The sequence below is a fragment of the Corvus hawaiiensis genome, chromosome 8 (genome assembly GCF_020740725.1).
Source record: "Corvus hawaiiensis isolate bCorHaw1 chromosome 8, bCorHaw1.pri.cur, whole genome shotgun sequence".
Classification (NCBI taxonomy): domain Eukaryota; kingdom Metazoa; phylum Chordata; class Aves; order Passeriformes; family Corvidae; genus Corvus; species Corvus hawaiiensis.
In genome coordinates, this window is record NC_063220.1 from 17,329,935 (window position 1) to 17,347,901 (window position 17,967).

Here is a 17,967-nt window from a genome sequence, read left to right on the forward strand (position 1 = left end):
GAAATAAGTTGGTATTTTCAAACCTCTTCTGCAACTCGATTAGACCTTCAGATTTGTCTTTTTCCCCTAATTGTTACTTTTAAGCTAAGATTACAGAAAAAAATTACAGTGGGCAAAACAGGAATCTTAATCACTTACTGAAGAACCAGGGATATCCAGAGGGCAAGAAATGTCAGTTGAATACAGCTTTCTCTTAGCCCGTTTTGGCTTCAGCTCATTTTCTTTGACATTTTCTGGTTCTGCAGACTTGGGAGAGCTTATTGTCTCAATAAGCTTCTTTGCTAGAGGACAAATTTTATCATAAATACATGTCATGGTTTTGTGAGCCTCAAAATTCATGAATAAAGCAGGCTTTATTAAAACAGTTTAAAAATTAAACCAGTGTAGTCCAAGGTTCAAATAAAAAAATTCCGAAGTGGTATTTGACTGCAAGTTTTCTGTAGCTGGAAGGAGTTTTCCGTAGCTTCAGATGCAAATGCTTAAAGGACACATTTAAATGGCACATTAAAAATCAATTAGGATTCAGATCTCATTGAGATCTCACTTAAAGACTTTTAAGTTGAACAACAGGCTTAACTTCTCTGTGCAGACAGAAGTACAGTCAATTTTCTCTATACATTTTTATAGTTTTATCAAACTAGTACTAGTTCCATAAAGAGAAGAGAATGTGCACTAGACAAAAATAAGAAATATAAGAAATAAGCAATACTATTATACAAAGAGGGAAACCATACAGGACATGGTAATAAAGGTTACAAAACAGAACTCATTTGCTCAAATTAAGTATCCAAGTTAAGGATGAAATTTTAAGTAGTCTGACTTTGGCTTCCATCGATAATAATAAATACTGTGCTCATGGTACCAATATGACAAATGTAGAAATTTTTTTAAAATTTCACACAGTTATTAATTGCACTGTATTATGCCAGATAAGATGTACTCTGTAGCAGGACAAGCTTTCAAGTTGGTGAAGGAGTTTATTTTAACTGTCCACCTTAAATAATGACCGACTTTGTTCTAAACAAACAAATGCAAGTGTCTTTTAGAATTAAATACTGGTGATTCTCTGTGCCCTCTGCTAATTTTAATTTTTTTTTTTGTAAGAAGCACAGTAACCCAGAGATCATTCTTACTGTAGGAAAAAAGAAAAACATATCCTTCAACAGAAAGTCCTAGCAATTAATCTTCCCAAGGCTATACCTAAATTTAAAAAAATCCATTAATTGCTCTATATTCAGTTTAATGAAGTCTTCCAAATATTTTCATGAGTCACTGACTTTCAGATTTCATAGAAATAACATACATCAAAAAACATTAATAAAGTTTCCACAGCAACAAGGGGTTGCTTATAAAACAAGGTAAGATTTAGAGTTTGGATTCAGCCCTTGATTTTGTTAGAGCAGCAGGGTGAGTTTCTAAAAAAGCACAGAGTAACTACAACATTTTGGGCCTAACAGTTATCATTGCTTTTATGATAAATATGCACATATTTCACACTGCATCTTTCATTCTACCTGGTCCTCACAACCAAGACAATCTTTTCTTCTCTGCCATTCTGCAACGGCCAGAGAATAGAAAATAAGCCTTACTTATACTGTACAAACCTTTAGAATGAAAAATAGTAGGAGAACTTTGGAAAAAATCACCAATTTTCTGTAATGTCCCATCTTTCTTCTTAGCTGACTTTTTACTTAGAGTAGATTCTTGCCTTCTTAAGGGATATTCTTTTCCAAGAGACTGTGTAGTAGACATCTGTACAGAAATACAGGATCATTGTTTAAGCTAAGAATTGACTTAAGCTTCAAGTTTAATTTCATTTTATTTTACTTCAACGTTATGTCCAAGCTGACACATTGAACAAAGGTGTCAGTAGCAAACCTCATTTTCATAATATCACTACAGCAAGTAAAGTAGACAACCTCATTTTACACCTAGAGGAAAGAAAATTGCCAAAGTTTCACAGAATGCATTTAAGAGCATGAGTCATAAAGGAAACAGAGGGTTGGGTTTTTTTAAATAAGGCAGATTCAAAGTTGTAGAGTATTTTATTAGACAAGCTGTTCTAATTATAAATAAAAGAATCTGGTGGGGCAAATAAATCTCTCACTCACCCTCTGAAGCTGCCCAGGTTACTACTATGGCCTAAAATAATCTTAAGGCCATGAATATAGATAAACTTTAGTTTTACTTCAAATGCATTGCCTATAACAGCACATTTTAATAGCATGCTCTATAGTCTTTTTAACTATTTAATATGCAACATCCTTCCCCTTTGAATCACTACACACTGCAGCTGGGACACTACACATTCTTGGCAAATACAGACCCTATGGCTTATAGAATTTAGTAGAAAGACAACATAAATGTTGAAGAATCCTACTGAAATACATAGATAAGGATAAGATACTGCTGGCATGAGAATATTTGCTCCTTTCACAAGTCTACCTTTACAGATAAACTAACTTCAAAAATGGAACAAAATCAAACCATTTTTTTGTTGCTTGCAGAAGGTGAATCAGCCATAGCAGGTTTTGCATTTCTTTTGTTCTCACTTTTCACAAAATCCTAAAGAAAATTAGAAGAAACTATAATTGATACCAATATTTTTATACCAATGACTGGCTAAACAAAAAGAAACAATTTGACAGAACTGATCTGTAATCCCACAGATCAGAGCTGGAGACAGGAACAAATGGCACTGTCTGGGAGAGAGAAATGTAAAAGGTAAAGTACAAATCAGGCACAAAGGGACAGAGTTTGGATCAGTTGAAGTCTATGACCTTATTCAGCAAAGCCCAGAGATCCACCACGTGGGGAACATGGGGTTTAAATAACACCCTACTTATATCCCTGGGATCTCAGCAGAAAATCAGAAGTTAGAGTTTTAACAAATGATCAGAGTAACAAACAGAAAAGTTGCACAGAAGATTTTGTCAGTTGGTCTAGTTCACACCTCATTCATCTCTACACTCTTCCTTTTCCTTCTTGGCCTGAGCATTTTAACTGTAACTGGTGAGGTGCTGCCCTGGTGCTTCACCTCCATCTTATGGGGTTGCAGAGGTGTGAACTGGATTTCCATCTCTGGTTTTGGGAACCGACTAGTTTTTCCATCCTCTGTGGATACTTCTGTAGAGTCAAGGACAATTTCAGAATGGTCCTGCAAGTATATGGAAATTGTAAGAAAACAAGTTTTAAACTAACTATGAGTTAAATACTATATAATACATATTACATGCCCCCCCCAGTGGATTGCAAAGTAGGTGTTCTATTTTCCAGCTGTTAGCTTTCAGAACACTTATAAGAGAAGTGAAGAAATCTGCTTCAATTACAGCAGAGTTTAACCCTTATTATCTAAAACCTTTTTTGTTAAATTTTGAACTTATTTGGATCTACGATCACAGAACTTTCCTTGCTGAACTCAGCCTGATACTTTGTTTCCAAGTCATTTTTCCTCAAGGGTAGAGAGCCTTAGTGATTGTCTCCATCCTAACTCTGCTGCTCCTTAGAAAAGTGTATTTCTCTAGCTTATCTTTAGGGATTTCTCTTCCCCTCTTACACTAGAGAATTCCCGAGTAGCTGATGTTCCTCCTTACATTGGTTCACCCTGAAGGGTACCTCCTTCCTCTTAGAAAGGAAAATGATAAAAGTTCATGGAACGCCAAAAGGTAGTTCTCCAACAGGCTCTGCTGGGATTCTGAGAGGGAATCCCACCCAGAATCCCAGCAGCACTGCATTCCCAAGAATGGAGCAGACTAATAGGGTTGCCCAGGAATGGTTAGTTCATTAGCTAACAAAGCTACACACAGGATTCCTACAGTGGAAGAAAGCAAACCGCAGTCTGCCCTGCTATTGGTCATCCATTTAAAACGGTTTATATTTTTTTCCCAGATGACTTATCTAATAATCAGCCACTTCATTTGCAGCACTGAGAGGTAAGTTTTCAAGAGCACACAGCTGAATTCAGATATAATTATTCACATGATTATATTATACAGCTTTTATTTCTAGCTTTGTGTACACTTCAAATACTATTTTGGTTTGGTTTTGAGTAGGATGTAAGATACTGTTTTGTTCTTATGAGCCCCCATATGGACTGGTTAATTACAGAATCATCTCCCTACGTGACAGGTGACATCGTGAAAATGGTGTGAGTTGAAATTCCCTTAACACTGACATAATCAAACTGAGATGACACTACAAATACCAGGTCTCCAGATCTCTAGAACCTGGATTAGTTAACTAGTTTTTGCCTCAGGTGTAAAGGTTCTATAATGTATAGAGAGGTAATACTCGATTAACTAAAGTACTTATTTTCTGAGAGTGATTGTGAAAGAATGAATAAGAACTTAGAACTGAAGGTACAGGTAAAGTACAAAGAAGTTTTGGGAGATTTGCAGAACTATATACAGAAATATATACTGAAAAAAACCCCAGAATTATTAACATATCATTAGTACATAAACAAACATACCTCTTTGTTTACAGACTGATCAATTTTAACTTGTCCTTCTTCAGGTAAAGGTACTTCTGCCAAAGACTGAAGATTTTCATGCTTAATCTGCTGTTTCATATCCTTTATAAAGTCATCTTTCTCTGCCAGCTGTTTCCTTAGATCTTCTATGTCAGTTTCCTTATCCTAATAAACATAACGAAAATTGCCACAAATTTTAGGACTGTCAAAAGAAAGTAATATATATCACGAGCATCATTGTGATTACTTGGTCATACCAGTTTTATAACTGCAGGCTAAACCAGCCAGGTATCCAGTACAAAGGCAATAATTTAATGCCTCTATGTAAAGTGAAGAAAAGTTTTCTAAGAGTCTGAGGAAACCTAACGCAAAACCTTCTATTTTACTATACTTATTTAGAATTCTAAGTTCACCTTCCATTTGCTCATGAAGTTCTTGGTGCAGTGAAACAGACAACAAATGGGAGAGTTGTTTCAGATATCCAGTCCAAATTCACAATCAGTGTGTTTACTTGCACTACTAAATATTTTCAAATTCCAATTACTATTAAAAATTCAGTTTCAAACAAACATAAAGCTTTTCTTTTTAAATTAGCTGCAAATGGTTTCAATATGACAGTGTTTAGGAACAAAAAATAGAGCCAGAATGCAAAGAGCAACTACAGTATTTTGCAGAATTAATGAGTAACAAAAAACCCCCAAAAAATCACACAGAAAGAATAAAGAGAATTGACCTTTTCTGAAGCCATTAGTGCAGCCTGTTTCAGCTCTTCTATTTCTTTATCTTTTTGTATGACACTAGAGGCCAAAGTCTTGAGCTGTACTTCCAAAGCTTCTACTAGTTCATCTCTTTCTTCACGCCACTTCTGAAGATTGCTGTCCTTCTCTACCAGCTGTGCAGCAAGTCTTTCCTAAATATTGAAAAAGGTAAGTTAGAATAGAACACCACTTCTAGGCAGTATCTGAACTCTTCTGCTAGTTTTGTTTTGCAGTTAGCACTATTTTATGGCTTTACTCAGCCTAAGAGCCTATGCAGCTCTTATAAGGCTCACATAGAACTAGTTTCAGTACAAATATGCAAGAGTAAGCCATGTTGCAATTAGAAAATCTGTATTTATACTCTTTGTGAAGAGAATTTTCTTTTTGAGAACCACAGCTCCTATTTGCTCACTTGAAGATTTTATTAATAACAATTCTCAGGCAAGAAAAGTCACAGATAAAGTAAAAGTAGTTGTAAGCTCCTAAAATCCTCCTGTACTGATTGCAGGTCCATAAAGGCATTGCTACCTACTTCTAGATGCAAATGCAATTTTAGATTGCAGAAGTTCATATAATAATTTCATCTGATAAAAAAATTACAACCTTGATGGAGTCCAGTGAGCAAGCAGGGTGTCTTAGTCAATAACTATCAGTCTCCCCAGTGCTAGCACATATTACCACAGCATACTGACCAAGTATTTTCCAATGTAAGTTTTCTTTGCTTTTAAGGAGCAATTCATTAAAGTGTAGGTTATTTATTGGTGTTTTACACACAAAAGGAAATCTGAAGACTTCATAGAGAGGTGGTAGTGATGGGACAGGAAGGAACAGGCATGTTAAGCTCCATTATGTACAAAGTTTTTCATTTTATGATCCTCCTATTCTTCCTTTTTTGTATTGAGAACATCTCATTTGGGCTTTGTCCTGTGAGAAAGTCAGGGAACTGACTAAGGCCAGCTACTCTCAAGTGCCCCCACTGTTCAACACTTGACATGTTATTTACTCTGTACTGAAGACACCACAGGACCCTGCTGAGACAAAGTCACTTACAATTTCTGCTTGTTGCTTTACATGATGTTCTCTATCCTCCACAAACTTTCTCATTTCCCTATTGCGATGGTTCTCAGCTTCTTTTACTTGATTTATGAGTCCCATTTTTTCCTCAAGCCACTTTTTTCTATCAGTTTGATACTTTGCCTCATTTTCCTAATTTGATGAAACCAGAAACAAAATTGTAAGTAGAGAGAAAAAAAAAAAGACTTAAAATTCAGAATACCATTGAATGGATTAATTTCAGAAACATAATAGAAGCAGTAGCATAGTTTTACTCTAGCATACTCCAAGATAAAAGTATTATACTCTCATTTGTTCTTCTATATTGAAAAAAATTATCAATTTTAAGTTTTACTCTAGCATACTCCAAGATAAAAGTATTATACTCTCATTTGTTCTTCTATATTGAAAAAAATTATCAATTTTAAGCATTTCTTATTCAGATTGACACATCTTCATGGAACAGAGTTTTTTTTTTCCTCAAAGCATTCTGAGTAAATCACAGATACTAGAAAAGTTACACCAAAAGTAATGGTAAAGAGACACTTCTACCTTACAAATCCCCAATCTTTTATGCTACCTTAAAGGTCATGTTAGAAAACTAACCTCTGCTTCAAGACTGAAAGTGAGTACAGTTCAATGCAGTACAGTTTGAATGGCAGGCAGAGATAGCATGTACCTACAAATGCCACTCTAATCCACAGCAATTTTGTCTCCTTTTCTATCACAATCAAACCTGTTGTCAGACATTCTACCATATAAGGCAGCAAGCACCTGTAAAGTTGCTTAGAAAATAAGTCTACTTTCCATTGCAAGGAGAGTTAAAGGAAAGTCCTCAGCATTACAGGAAGGGCTTACAGGTTATGCAGCAAGCACAAGATCTTGAGAGAGTCTGGTTTAGCAACTGATAGGAAAGATCTCTGGAGCTGATATCAGGAGTTGGATTAAGACAACTAAGAGGAGACCAGCTACAGAATCACTGTGCATGGCAGTAGCAAAACGTAGGGCAGGGTGCACTCCATTATGGGGCATCAGTGATGCCGCATGAAAAGATTCTTCAGAGGAGGTTTCCTTTACCAGTGTAATAACTTATCATATCATGCTCTAGGCTCTTGAAGACAATGATCCCCAAAAAGTTTAGACTCCTAAATGGCCTTAGATTTAAGTATGAATTATATCATTATGTTTTACCTTCAGCTCTTTTTGCAGTTTTATTAATTCCTCATTTTCATTTATGGTATTCTCCTCATTTTTGCTCATCTTTTGCTGCCAGTCACTATTGCACTGGTTATTCAGCTCTCTATATTTCTGCTTCCATGCTTCCAGTTCTAGTCAGAACACAAAATGAGATCACATAATGCATAATTTTAAACATGTATTTAAACATGTTCACATCCTTCTACTAAAGTTGCTTGGGTTTATCAGCTATGATCACAGACAACAGAAGCCTTTTAGGAAATTGCTACTTGTTACATAAAACTAATGCCTAAATAACAATTGACAAGTAAAACCAGAAATGTAAAGCACTATTCAAATGTAAAACACATTCAAAACAATTTTGCTTCCCTGCTCCCTTTCCATGGAGAGATTACCCAAAACTAATCTGTTGGTCTCTTCTAATTTGGCTTCAAGCACTTGATCTTGTTCAATCTGAGTCTGTTCTTGTTCTTCTAATGTCATCCGCATATCTGCAATTATTTTTTCCTTTGCACACAGATCTGAAAATTTGAAAATAAATTTACAGATGAGCCTCCTAGTTGCCACCATTTGCTCCCAAAGTGCTTTAATTACAAGTCATTTCTCCATTCCCTGAGATCAAAAATTCTATTAGAAAGAAATAGAGCATCTGTACTGAACTATCCACATCCCAAACTCTTAAGCAATTCTATGCTCACCAACTTAGATGTGTGTTTTGGTGTTAAATGTCAGACACTGGCTTGTATGCCTATGAGAAACTAACTACTTCAACTACTAAATGTTTATTAAATCTGCAGAAACATCATGCCAGCATGCACAATATTGTGCTAGTTCATGCTTTTGTTAAAATGGGCAACTAAAATAGCAAGTAAACCCCACTATTTAATAAGTTAACGCTAACACTTTATCCGAGGCTTATGTTTCTTTGCCTACAAATATATCTAATAACAATTCAATAAAAATTACTTTCTGACTGTGAGATTTTAATGTCCAGGTTGGAGTGTCTTGGTACTCTAAACATACAAGACTCCCCAAATTTGTTATCGGCATGATCAGTCATTATGTTGTCACTGCACACACACAAAAAAATTGGAACGATAATGGTTCTTTCTGACCTTTATGTGTTTTCTCGTATTGTTTGGAGACTTCTTCCAGCTTTTCTTTATTCAACTGCTCCTGAATATCACATTGAAAGCAAATTAAAGAAGTTAAAACATGCTGAAAGGAACAAATACCTATGCTAGAAATTAATAGCTTTTCATTTCAAACTTAATAAATAATGAATAAAGTACTTGAGACAAATGGTCCCAATGAATAAGTTCTTCATCTAGTATAAAGTAGCGTTCCAGCTGTTTAAAAAAATAAAAAGAGACATTACTACTAATGTATCTAAGTGTCCCTAATCAGAAACTCTGCAGGTATTAAGTACTTATTACTAGACAGATTGTCAAATTGTTTTAAATAATGTCCTGATTGAGAATTTCTTTAAACATTTTTCATTCATCTGTTAAAACTAATTTCAGGTGGCTACTCTTATTTTTACCCCAGCTTCTGTAAGCTTTCTCCAGCTGCTTGGAAAACTTGCCTCATTAGTAGATTAGTTAGAAAATTAAGAGCAGGTAAAATTTTAGAAAACAAAATACCTTTTTAAGTTGCAGGATTGTGCGCTGTTTGAACTCTAATTCTTCACTAAACTGCTTTTTAATTTTCTCAAGTTCATTAACTTGTTTTCTCAGGGATTTTTCCTCAGTTTGCATTGTACACACCTGCAAAAAGACAGCAAGCAAAACCTATATTTAGTTAAAAGCCTTTTACAATCTCTGTAAGTTACCTAGATAACCAACTACTTTAATCAGAGTCAAATTTTTGCAAGCATCTTCACTGAATTTGAGGGGCTGGTAGTGCACAAGCAAAGATACTCTAAATGTATCACTCAAAATAGCCTTACTATGAGTTTCTTTTAACATCCATAGATTGAGATTTGTGAAAACAGGTTTCACTAACAGAAGTCCAAACTTGCAGAAAAACATTTTGCCTATGGTTACCAACCTCTTTTTGTACTTGCTTAATTTGTTTCTTGGCATCATAAAACTTCTCTTTCAAATCTGTGTATTCTTCCTCCTTCCTCTGCAAATCTTTTTTCAAACTTTGTACCAGGGCAGAGCTCTCCAAAAGATCTTTACGTAGCCTTGGGTTAGAAATTAAGAAACATAAATAAAATTAGTCTTATATATTAACTCAGGCTCTTCGCTGGTTTTATTTGCAAACAGAATCTCAGCTCTATCAGATCAGTGACAAGCCTTATAATTTTATGTTTGGATTTCCATTTCTTATTATATGAGCTTGAAGTAACAAACTGCTCAGATTCACTTCTGAACACTCAATTTTTTAAAATATTATCTTCTAAGCACAGTAGAGCAACCATTTTTGTCATTAGGTGACCTTACAAATTAGAAAAGCCCAAGGTTAATATCAAATAAGTTTGAAGTTGATAACTACATCCTAGCTCTTGTAAGTATCAAGATAAATAAAAAGAAAAATGGAAAAGGCCAATGATATTGCAATAACTCCTGCCATCACAAGTTCTGCAAAGTAAACAATAAGTTTGATGGGTTTATTTTGTGATCACATTTATTTCAAAGAGTTTCTAAGAAGACATCTTGGACTTTTAAACTAACTAAAGGAAGGTTTTTTAGGTCCTATAATTGGCAATCCAATACAAGGCCTCACAAAAAGAAATCCTTTCAAAGTCTCACCAGCACAGGGTTGGGGATCATCAGACCTTCATGCCAGATTGTACTTCGGAGCATGTGCAGTTTGCACAGATATGGCACTAAAGAAACCATAGCCAGGAGAAGGGCTGCATAGCATCTTAAAGCTATTTTTACATAATTGAAATTTCCTTGCCATATAGCAAATATAATCTCTCAGATACATGTAATCTCCTATTTCTTAGAGATTTAAAAAGTAGAGGGTACTAGGGAAAGTTCTACCCTCTACACTGATACCTTAGGTTTTAACTTTTATATTTTTCAAATCCTCTACTGCCTAGTGTGCAACTCTGAAGTTTCTTGTGACTTGTTAGCTGCTGTTATGCTGGTTAGACAAAACAAGCCTCTCTAGGCTTCCACCTCAAGGACAGCAGGCCCCAAAATGTGTAAACTAAAAGCCTCTGAACGGGGGGGCCAACTTGGGGTAATTACATCATGAACTGAGGTTATAATTGGAGAATTAACCCTGAGATGCAAATGGACCAAACTTATAAAAGGGTGAAGAACCCGTGACCCATTGTCCATCTTGGGTGTAGCCTTTTGACTGCCCAGGGTGTACCTTTGAAGGCCCTTCAAACAAATACCTCCTTTCATTCTCTTACTCTTGTCTAGTCTCTGTGTTTTAGGGGGCCACCTCAGGCATCAACACCCATTATTCCTTTGAGTCTTACAGTAGAATAGCTATTACCAAAACCATCTATTTATCATCTGCTTCCCCCCCCCCCTTTCTTCCTTTCCTTTTACCATTCAGTCCTTTCCAAAGAAAACATATCCTACTTTTATACACATTATAGGATATAACATTATACTACATAATTTCTTTCAGAAAGTATCTGCAACAAAACTATTAGAAATCCCCAAATAATTAATTTCAATGTATGCTCCTATTTCCCTGCACAATAGTTCCACATGATTTAGATGTATATTTTTGAAAGAATATACAAACATGTGAGGAAAACATAGCCAGCAGAATATACAAATATAAAATTCAAGTAGTATATTCAAACTTTTCAAAGAAGCAGTTTGGTTAATCAAGTTTATAAACATGCAAATGTGTTATGTCAAAATAAACTGATGTTGACATAAGGGAGTTTTAACTTAATTTTATTCTCAAAGGGTTAGGAGTAATCTCATTATTTACTTACAGTTCTGTAGACTGTATTTGCTCATACTCATTTTTCTCCTTTTCCTGAAGAACATGTTTCATGGTCTCCAAACTGCTCATCAACTGCTCAACTTCATCCTTCAGATTTTCTTCTCGATCACTGAGTTCTTTCAGTTTTTTGTCTAAACTGGTACATTTCTCTTGCAGAGCTACGGTATTACTTTCTAGATTTAAAATAGTAGATTCTTTTTCTTTTAGTTTTTCTTCTAATTCTCTCATGCTGTCATCTTTTGCCCTAAAAGCCTCCAACAGGCATTCAAGATCTCTTATTTTTCCCTCGTAGCTGGTAACTTTCTCCTGAAACTGTGCAATTACTCTCTGATCTTCTGCAGCCTTGTTTTCAAAATCCTGGGTTTTCTTCTGGATTTGCTCTTGTAATTGATTCATAAGATCTTTTTCCTTTACAGACTGATGATCTTGATTTGTAATCTCATTTAATTTTATTTTTAGTTGATTATTGTAGTTCTCACTATCATAAAGTCTCTTCTCTAAATCTTCAACTCGTTGAAGTAGTTGTTGAATCTGATGACTTTTTTGTGAGGAAGCCTTAATCATAATTTTGCATTCTTCCCAAATACTTTCAATACTGTGGTGAAAGGAGCTCTCCTGTCTCAGATCTGCTGTAGAAGCAGTTTGGAACTGCATGGATAGAGGACTCATCTGAGCTGTTTGTGGTTCATCTCTTTGAGGGTCTAAGGAATCCTTTAGGTTAACTGAGTCTATATCCACAGCAGAAGATTCTGAGTGACACTTATACAATTCATCTACCTGGGACTGCATTGTTTTAATTTGTGACACTTTATCAATTATATTTTGTTTAGCGCCTCTTACATCGTTATTTAGCTGAATAATCTTCTCTTCTTGTTCCTTATTTATGGTTTTCTGTTTGTCCAATTCAGAAACAGTCTCCTGATATTCAGCTCGACATTGTTGAAGTTCTCCACTTAAACCAACAGCCCTTTCTTCAGAAGCAGAGAGCTTGAGCTGCAAGCTTGCTATCTGCTGATTTAACTCTTCTTTTTCCTTTTTTTCTCTTTGGCATTGTTCTTCAAGTGCAGCCATCTGACCTTCCAAAGTTTCTGTTTTTTCCTTCAGTGCTAGTATTTCCATGTAGGTGTCAGAATTATTAGCTCTCTTTAGATCAAGAGAGTAATTTTCCCAATTCTCCCTCTTATCTCCTAAAAACAAAACCAAAATAACATCAAGAACAAGTAAATCCCCATATAGCTGAGGTTAATTAAAATCAACAAGTCCCTAGCAACATCAAATTGTAATTGCTGTGTGGAAAATTAGCACCACCTAAAAGCCAGACTCTTAGAGCATTTTAGAACCTGGAAGTTGTTATAAATCTCTGAGATGTTTTATATGCAATAAAGTGCTTCTTGGACTTCTAGGCGTAACTTGCAGAAAGAGGTGTCCAGAAGACTTAAAAAAATTTTGCTACAGTTCTATTCCAACCTTCTATTCTGCCCCACTAGCAGAAAAATCTAGCTAATTTTACTAGTATTTGCAATGCCTATGAGCTAGATAACATTCACAGTGATATCCAGTTTCTACCTCCACTGACTCAACAATCTCTTTAAATAGAGCCAGCAATTACCCATCCTCCATTTGGGGAAGCAATGGTGTCATATGCTTTTCTGAGAAGTTTTAGGCACACTATATCACCTTACTTTAAAAACAAAGCTAAAAATCCAGCACAAGTTTGTTTTGGCTTTGTGTTTGGAACCTTCCTTTCTTATGTATTCAATAGGTTTCCAAACTAGATAAAAGGATAACTATTAATGCCCACACCTAATACGTTGCAGGTAAAGTTCTCCAAGAAAGATTTACAACATATCATCCCAATCCAAAACTTCCATATTTTATTAAGACTATTTTCACAAAGTAATGAGCCATTCTAACTAAAACCACATGTATTTCATCACTTTCCAAACTGACTCCAGCTGTATTTCACACAAGTGTTTAAGAATCCAGTTGTGTCCCTTTAGTAACATTTCACTATTAAATCAAGCCTGACTATCTCTAAGGATTAGGCCATCATAGCTATGCACTACAGGAAGCTGCTATGGATTCTTGCGAGTACTGCACCTACAGTAAGGTAGAGTTAGTTAGGCAACCATCTCACTTTGGGACCATTAAGCACATGTTTACTGCATGGAAATATCCTCTGAACAGAGCCAACAAGTTGTATAGTCACTAAATTTGAGTCACTAACAAAAGGCCATTCTGAAACATTAGCAATAGTGATTTGGTTTTTGAATAATCAAAGCCAACAGGACACTTTGCTCCTGCTTGCCCATAGTTTTCCTATGTTAACAGGATACATCAAGGGCTTCTGCTAGCTCAGCCACAACAGCAGCTTTACTGTAGCATATAAGGTCATATTTTTAAATCCGACAAGATTAAAAATTTTGGATTTGGAAATGGTTTTCTTTGAAAGCCCAGTTGTGTAGTCCTAAGAAAACAGATCAGACAAAATATTAGATATTCCTCTCCCTGGACTGGAGTTTTGCAAACTTCACTAAAAGGGAGAGGTCCTGAGGTGTCCTAACACATGGTTTGCCGAAGTCACTAGTCTTGGCTTCAAGTGGCACTTACTTCAAGCCGTACAAACAACAGAAGTGCCCTACTGGATCCCACAGCATCAGCTGACCTACACTAATATTTTTATCTCCTTTTGCTACTGCTGGGAGGCCCAGCCATTTTCTATGGACTTTTCTTGACACTGAAGAATTGAGACTATACTGCTTCTTAACTCTTTCAGTCTCTATCCATGAACCTGTTGGCTGTTACCTTGTCTAACTATGCCTGCAATCTGAGAATTACCTGCCTCTCCCCCCCTTCTAGGGCAGCAAACATTAGAGGTGCAATACCCTCTGCCTGAAGTGCTTTGTTAATGGAATCATAGAAGATCTTGAGTTCAAACAGACCCTCAATGATCATCAAGAGCAGGGCTGCTCTCCAGCCTCTCACTCCCCAGTCTGTACTTAGAGCAAGGGTTACCCTGGCCCAGGTGCAGAATAAGGCACTTGTCTTTGTTAACTTCATAGGGTTGGTGATTGCCCAGCTCGTTCCCTCTGCAGGGCCTCCCTGCCTTCAAGGGAGTCAACAGCTATCATTGGCAAACTTAAGATAGCTTTGGGTCCTGCATCCAAGTTGTTTATGAAGATAGTGAAGAGAACTGGGCTCATTATGGAGCTCTTGGGAACCCCACTAGTGCCTGATGTTACCCCATTGAGTAGAACTCTTTGCTCCATAAACTTAAGACTGATGTACTACTGTGAGTGGTCCCTTGTTCTTTCACTGCACAATGTAATAAATGACAGTCCAACATTCAGTTTATTCACTGTATCCTCATTTTTTTGTGAATATGTGAATTTGACAATTCTCCTTTTATAGAAAGGAAAGGCCTTTCACCTTCCTTTTGCATATGCTTTCCATAGTTCTATGAGAAACTAAAGCAAGCTGGGCCCTGAAGTCATGTTAGAGGCAGACAGCTCTTACAAATACCATTTTGCACAAGTCCTATATAGCCCACTTATTAACAGACTTTATTCATCTGATAAGTTGACAGATAAAGCAAGAAACGCAAAAAGACTGAAAGTGCAAGCATGAGAGCTGTACAAAATATGCCATTTGTGGACTTAACCTTTCCACTTGAATGGAAGTAAAATTCATTTTCCTCCTTTACCAGCCCCTTGACCAGAGCTGGTGTGCTCACAACATGCACACAGAACGAAATATCAAGGTTCACAGCACTTACTATTACTGAACAATCAGTAAGTCATTGACACCTTTGATGCTTGCTTAGGCAATTTTCAAAAACTTGAGCAGGAGTTGCTACTTTCTCAGAAGTCCAGCAACAGAAAATTTAGTACAACAACAACTGTTAAGAAATTGCCTGAGAACTACAGCTGGGTATGCAGGTATATACACAGATAAGAAAAAGCATCAGAAAGGAAAGAGTCTAAAAACTAACTTTTATTTAAAGCATTTAGGAGTAAACGATAAAGGGCCCTCTGCAAAAGAGATTACATTTACAGAACAGTTATTTCCTTTTACAGTTTAACAGAGCAGATTTCCTCCTCAGAGCATAATGTTTACGCTTCCCAGCTTTTTGCTTCTGTTCTGGAATAGTAATCAAGCTTTTTTTGAAGGCCCGCTGTTGAGTGATGGTAGAAAATGTACCTTTCTTTGTAGGTGGCTCTTCTTCTGCAGTAGGCTTATTTTCCAAGCAACGTTTTCTTCCCACTTCCAATACAGTTTCCACACAATCCTTTAATTGGCTGCTTTCAATCACTTCCTTAGAGTTCTTTTCTGCTAATTTTCTCTTAATGGTAGTCAAAGTGTTCTCCTGTGTTAAAATAAGATCAATTGCTTAGAAGCTGTACAAATTGAGCACTTAGAAAGCTTAGTATCTCTTTATTTACAAATATTTTTACAAAACTTTACGGGTAAGGTGCACAGGGGTTGTCAGAGGAAAAAAGTCAGTGACATAAGTTAGTTACACCAAGACCTGGTGCACCTTCAGATATGAAGAAACACAATACTTTGCAGTGTACAGGAATCAGAGCAAGAGACTAGAGACCTACAAAATGCAAGACTCACATTAAGAGGAGTTAGTTTACCATCTGAAAACCAGCGTCAAAAGAGTTGATGTAATTCCCAATTTGTTAAAAGCACACACAGTCAATTCTAGGAATTTATCCCTTTCTGATCATGGTTGATAGAATTGGGAGCTTTAACAGCCTTCAGAAAAGCCACAAATCATTTTTGTCATGACACATTTGATGTGATTTGAAAGCCTAGTCAGTTCTGCCATACATACTTCATATATCTATTTGACTAAGAAAAAAAGTTGTTTACTTGCAAGATAACACCAGTGGCAAGCCACGTGGCTGTCAAGGACCAGTGATTCATCTAGAATTACTTCATTAAAAAAACCACAATAGACTATAGAATAGAGTTGAAATTTGTGGTCATGTTTAAAATTTAATGCCACACAGCCTCATAGAAATACTAGATAGTTAAAGCCTTGCTCTTGGAAGGAGCAGTAATAGTAAGTCATCACAACTCCACTCACTCTTGGAGCATTCTCGCTATTGACAAGTTAAGCAGCTGTTCGGCAGAGAGAGAGAGAGAACACAAGATTAAGTATGGCCAAAGCTTTGAGCTTACAGCGTAAGAGAAATGGATCAGAGTACTGACTAAGTTTCATTTAAAATGTTCTCAAAACTACTTCAGGTTACTGGACACCAGGCTCAAAAAAAACCCAAAAAAAAACCAAAAACCCAAAAAACCTCTAACAGCACTTTTTGATTTTTTTTTACCTGTATACATTTAGCCAAGCTAGTCTTCTGTCATTCAGCAGACATCACTAGACTAGATAACTCCAGTTTTATTAATCACATCAAAAGCAGAAATACCTATGTCACACCTTCTTAATTCAAACTCTGCTCAATACATTCATACTAACACTCTTCCCTTGGAAGTGTGCAAGCATGCTGGTGGTGGGTGGAATACACTCTTTTTTTCCCCCCTCAATTTAGAAAATTATTGTCTTTTTTACATTCTTAGAATCTAACTTCAACTACAATTGACCTATTGTTGCAACAAAACCTCCTATTCCTCTTCTTTCATTCAGGCAAAAAATAGAGACAGTGATGAACTTCCTCTATTCCCACTGCTTAACTCTTCACAGTTGGAGGTGGTCTTATTTTATTTAATGGCTCTTCAGAGTCTCACCAGGAGTCCTCCAATAACAACTTCAGATCACTACTTCTGAAAGTCCCATTATTTACACACATCCCTGAAAACATTTTTCTTCGGCTTTAGTTTCAATGCCAACTGACCTGCTATCATTTCAACAGCAATTATTTAAAGAAAACTCCAATTTTCCAAAGTGACATCCATTATAAGCACATACTAAGGTTTTTTTGTATAAACACAATAGAGATGCTTAAGACTTACATAGTCTTTTATGATTTCTTCTGAATGTGTTACCTGACCTTGTAGTCTCATAATAGCTTCATCTTTTTGCTTCACAATATCAATTAGTTCTTGAATCCTTTCATTTTGTATATTCATTTTCTTGAAAAAGAGGAAAAAAAAGTAGTTCAGTGTTAAATTGAACTCTACCATGCTTTTAGAAGCAAGATCAGTTAAACTACGCTTGATATAAAAAAAAAAAGCTAGAAGCATAGTGTAATAGCATTTTAAGTTCTTAGAATTTAGAATTAAAGCAAATAATTTTGCACAAGTCTTTTTTGAGAAAGTTACCTCAGTTGCTTCTTTAAGCTGCTCAGCAGACTCATCCAATTTAATCCTCTGTGTTTCAAAACCTGCAACAGGAAAACAGCCTACATCAAATAATCAGCCACCACAGTTCACTCAGTAATCCATTTCTTTGTGTCTTCTGGTACTTCAGTAGTTTCTGAATACATTTATTTTCAAGTTGACTTCTACTTATAGGAAGTTTCAAAAGTTGTTTATGTTTTCTGAACTGGACATTTGGGACTTGCAACTCACACAAAATACAGATTGTATCAC

The 17,967-nt window shown here is 36.0% G+C and overlaps 1 protein-coding gene across 4 annotated transcripts in view; it reads right to left on the reverse strand.

Moving 5' to 3' along the window:
- The window catches only part of KIF20B (kinesin family member 20B), a 34,795-nt gene that overhangs the window by 1,610 nt on the left and 15,218 nt on the right, over positions 1 to 17,967 (reverse strand). For 3 of the 4 annotated variants that reach the window (XM_048311866.1, XM_048311864.1, XM_048311865.1), the window contains 16 exons: positions 17,698 to 17,759; positions 17,389 to 17,508; positions 15,607 to 15,772; positions 11,396 to 12,593; positions 9,529 to 9,667; positions 9,123 to 9,245; positions 8,595 to 8,655; positions 7,875 to 8,000; positions 7,474 to 7,610; positions 6,280 to 6,435; positions 5,205 to 5,381; positions 4,472 to 4,636; positions 2,954 to 3,157; positions 2,488 to 2,565; positions 1,605 to 1,752; positions 139 to 281 (listed from right to left, as the gene is read on the reverse strand). In XM_048311866.1, the coding sequence (XP_048167823.1) occupies positions 139 to 281; positions 1,605 to 1,752; positions 2,488 to 2,565; positions 2,954 to 3,157; positions 4,472 to 4,636; positions 5,205 to 5,381; positions 6,280 to 6,435; positions 7,474 to 7,610; positions 7,875 to 8,000; positions 8,595 to 8,655; positions 9,123 to 9,245; positions 9,529 to 9,667; positions 11,396 to 12,593; positions 15,607 to 15,772; positions 17,389 to 17,508; positions 17,698 to 17,759 (3,203 nt within the window). The remainder of the gene's footprint in view (positions 1 to 138; positions 282 to 1,604; positions 1,753 to 2,487; positions 2,566 to 2,953; positions 3,158 to 4,471; positions 4,637 to 5,204; positions 5,382 to 6,279; positions 6,436 to 7,473; positions 7,611 to 7,874; positions 8,001 to 8,594; positions 8,656 to 9,122; positions 9,246 to 9,528; positions 9,668 to 11,395; positions 12,594 to 15,606; positions 15,773 to 17,388; positions 17,509 to 17,697; positions 17,760 to 17,967) is intronic. The other variant, XM_048311867.1, reaches the window with a different exon arrangement.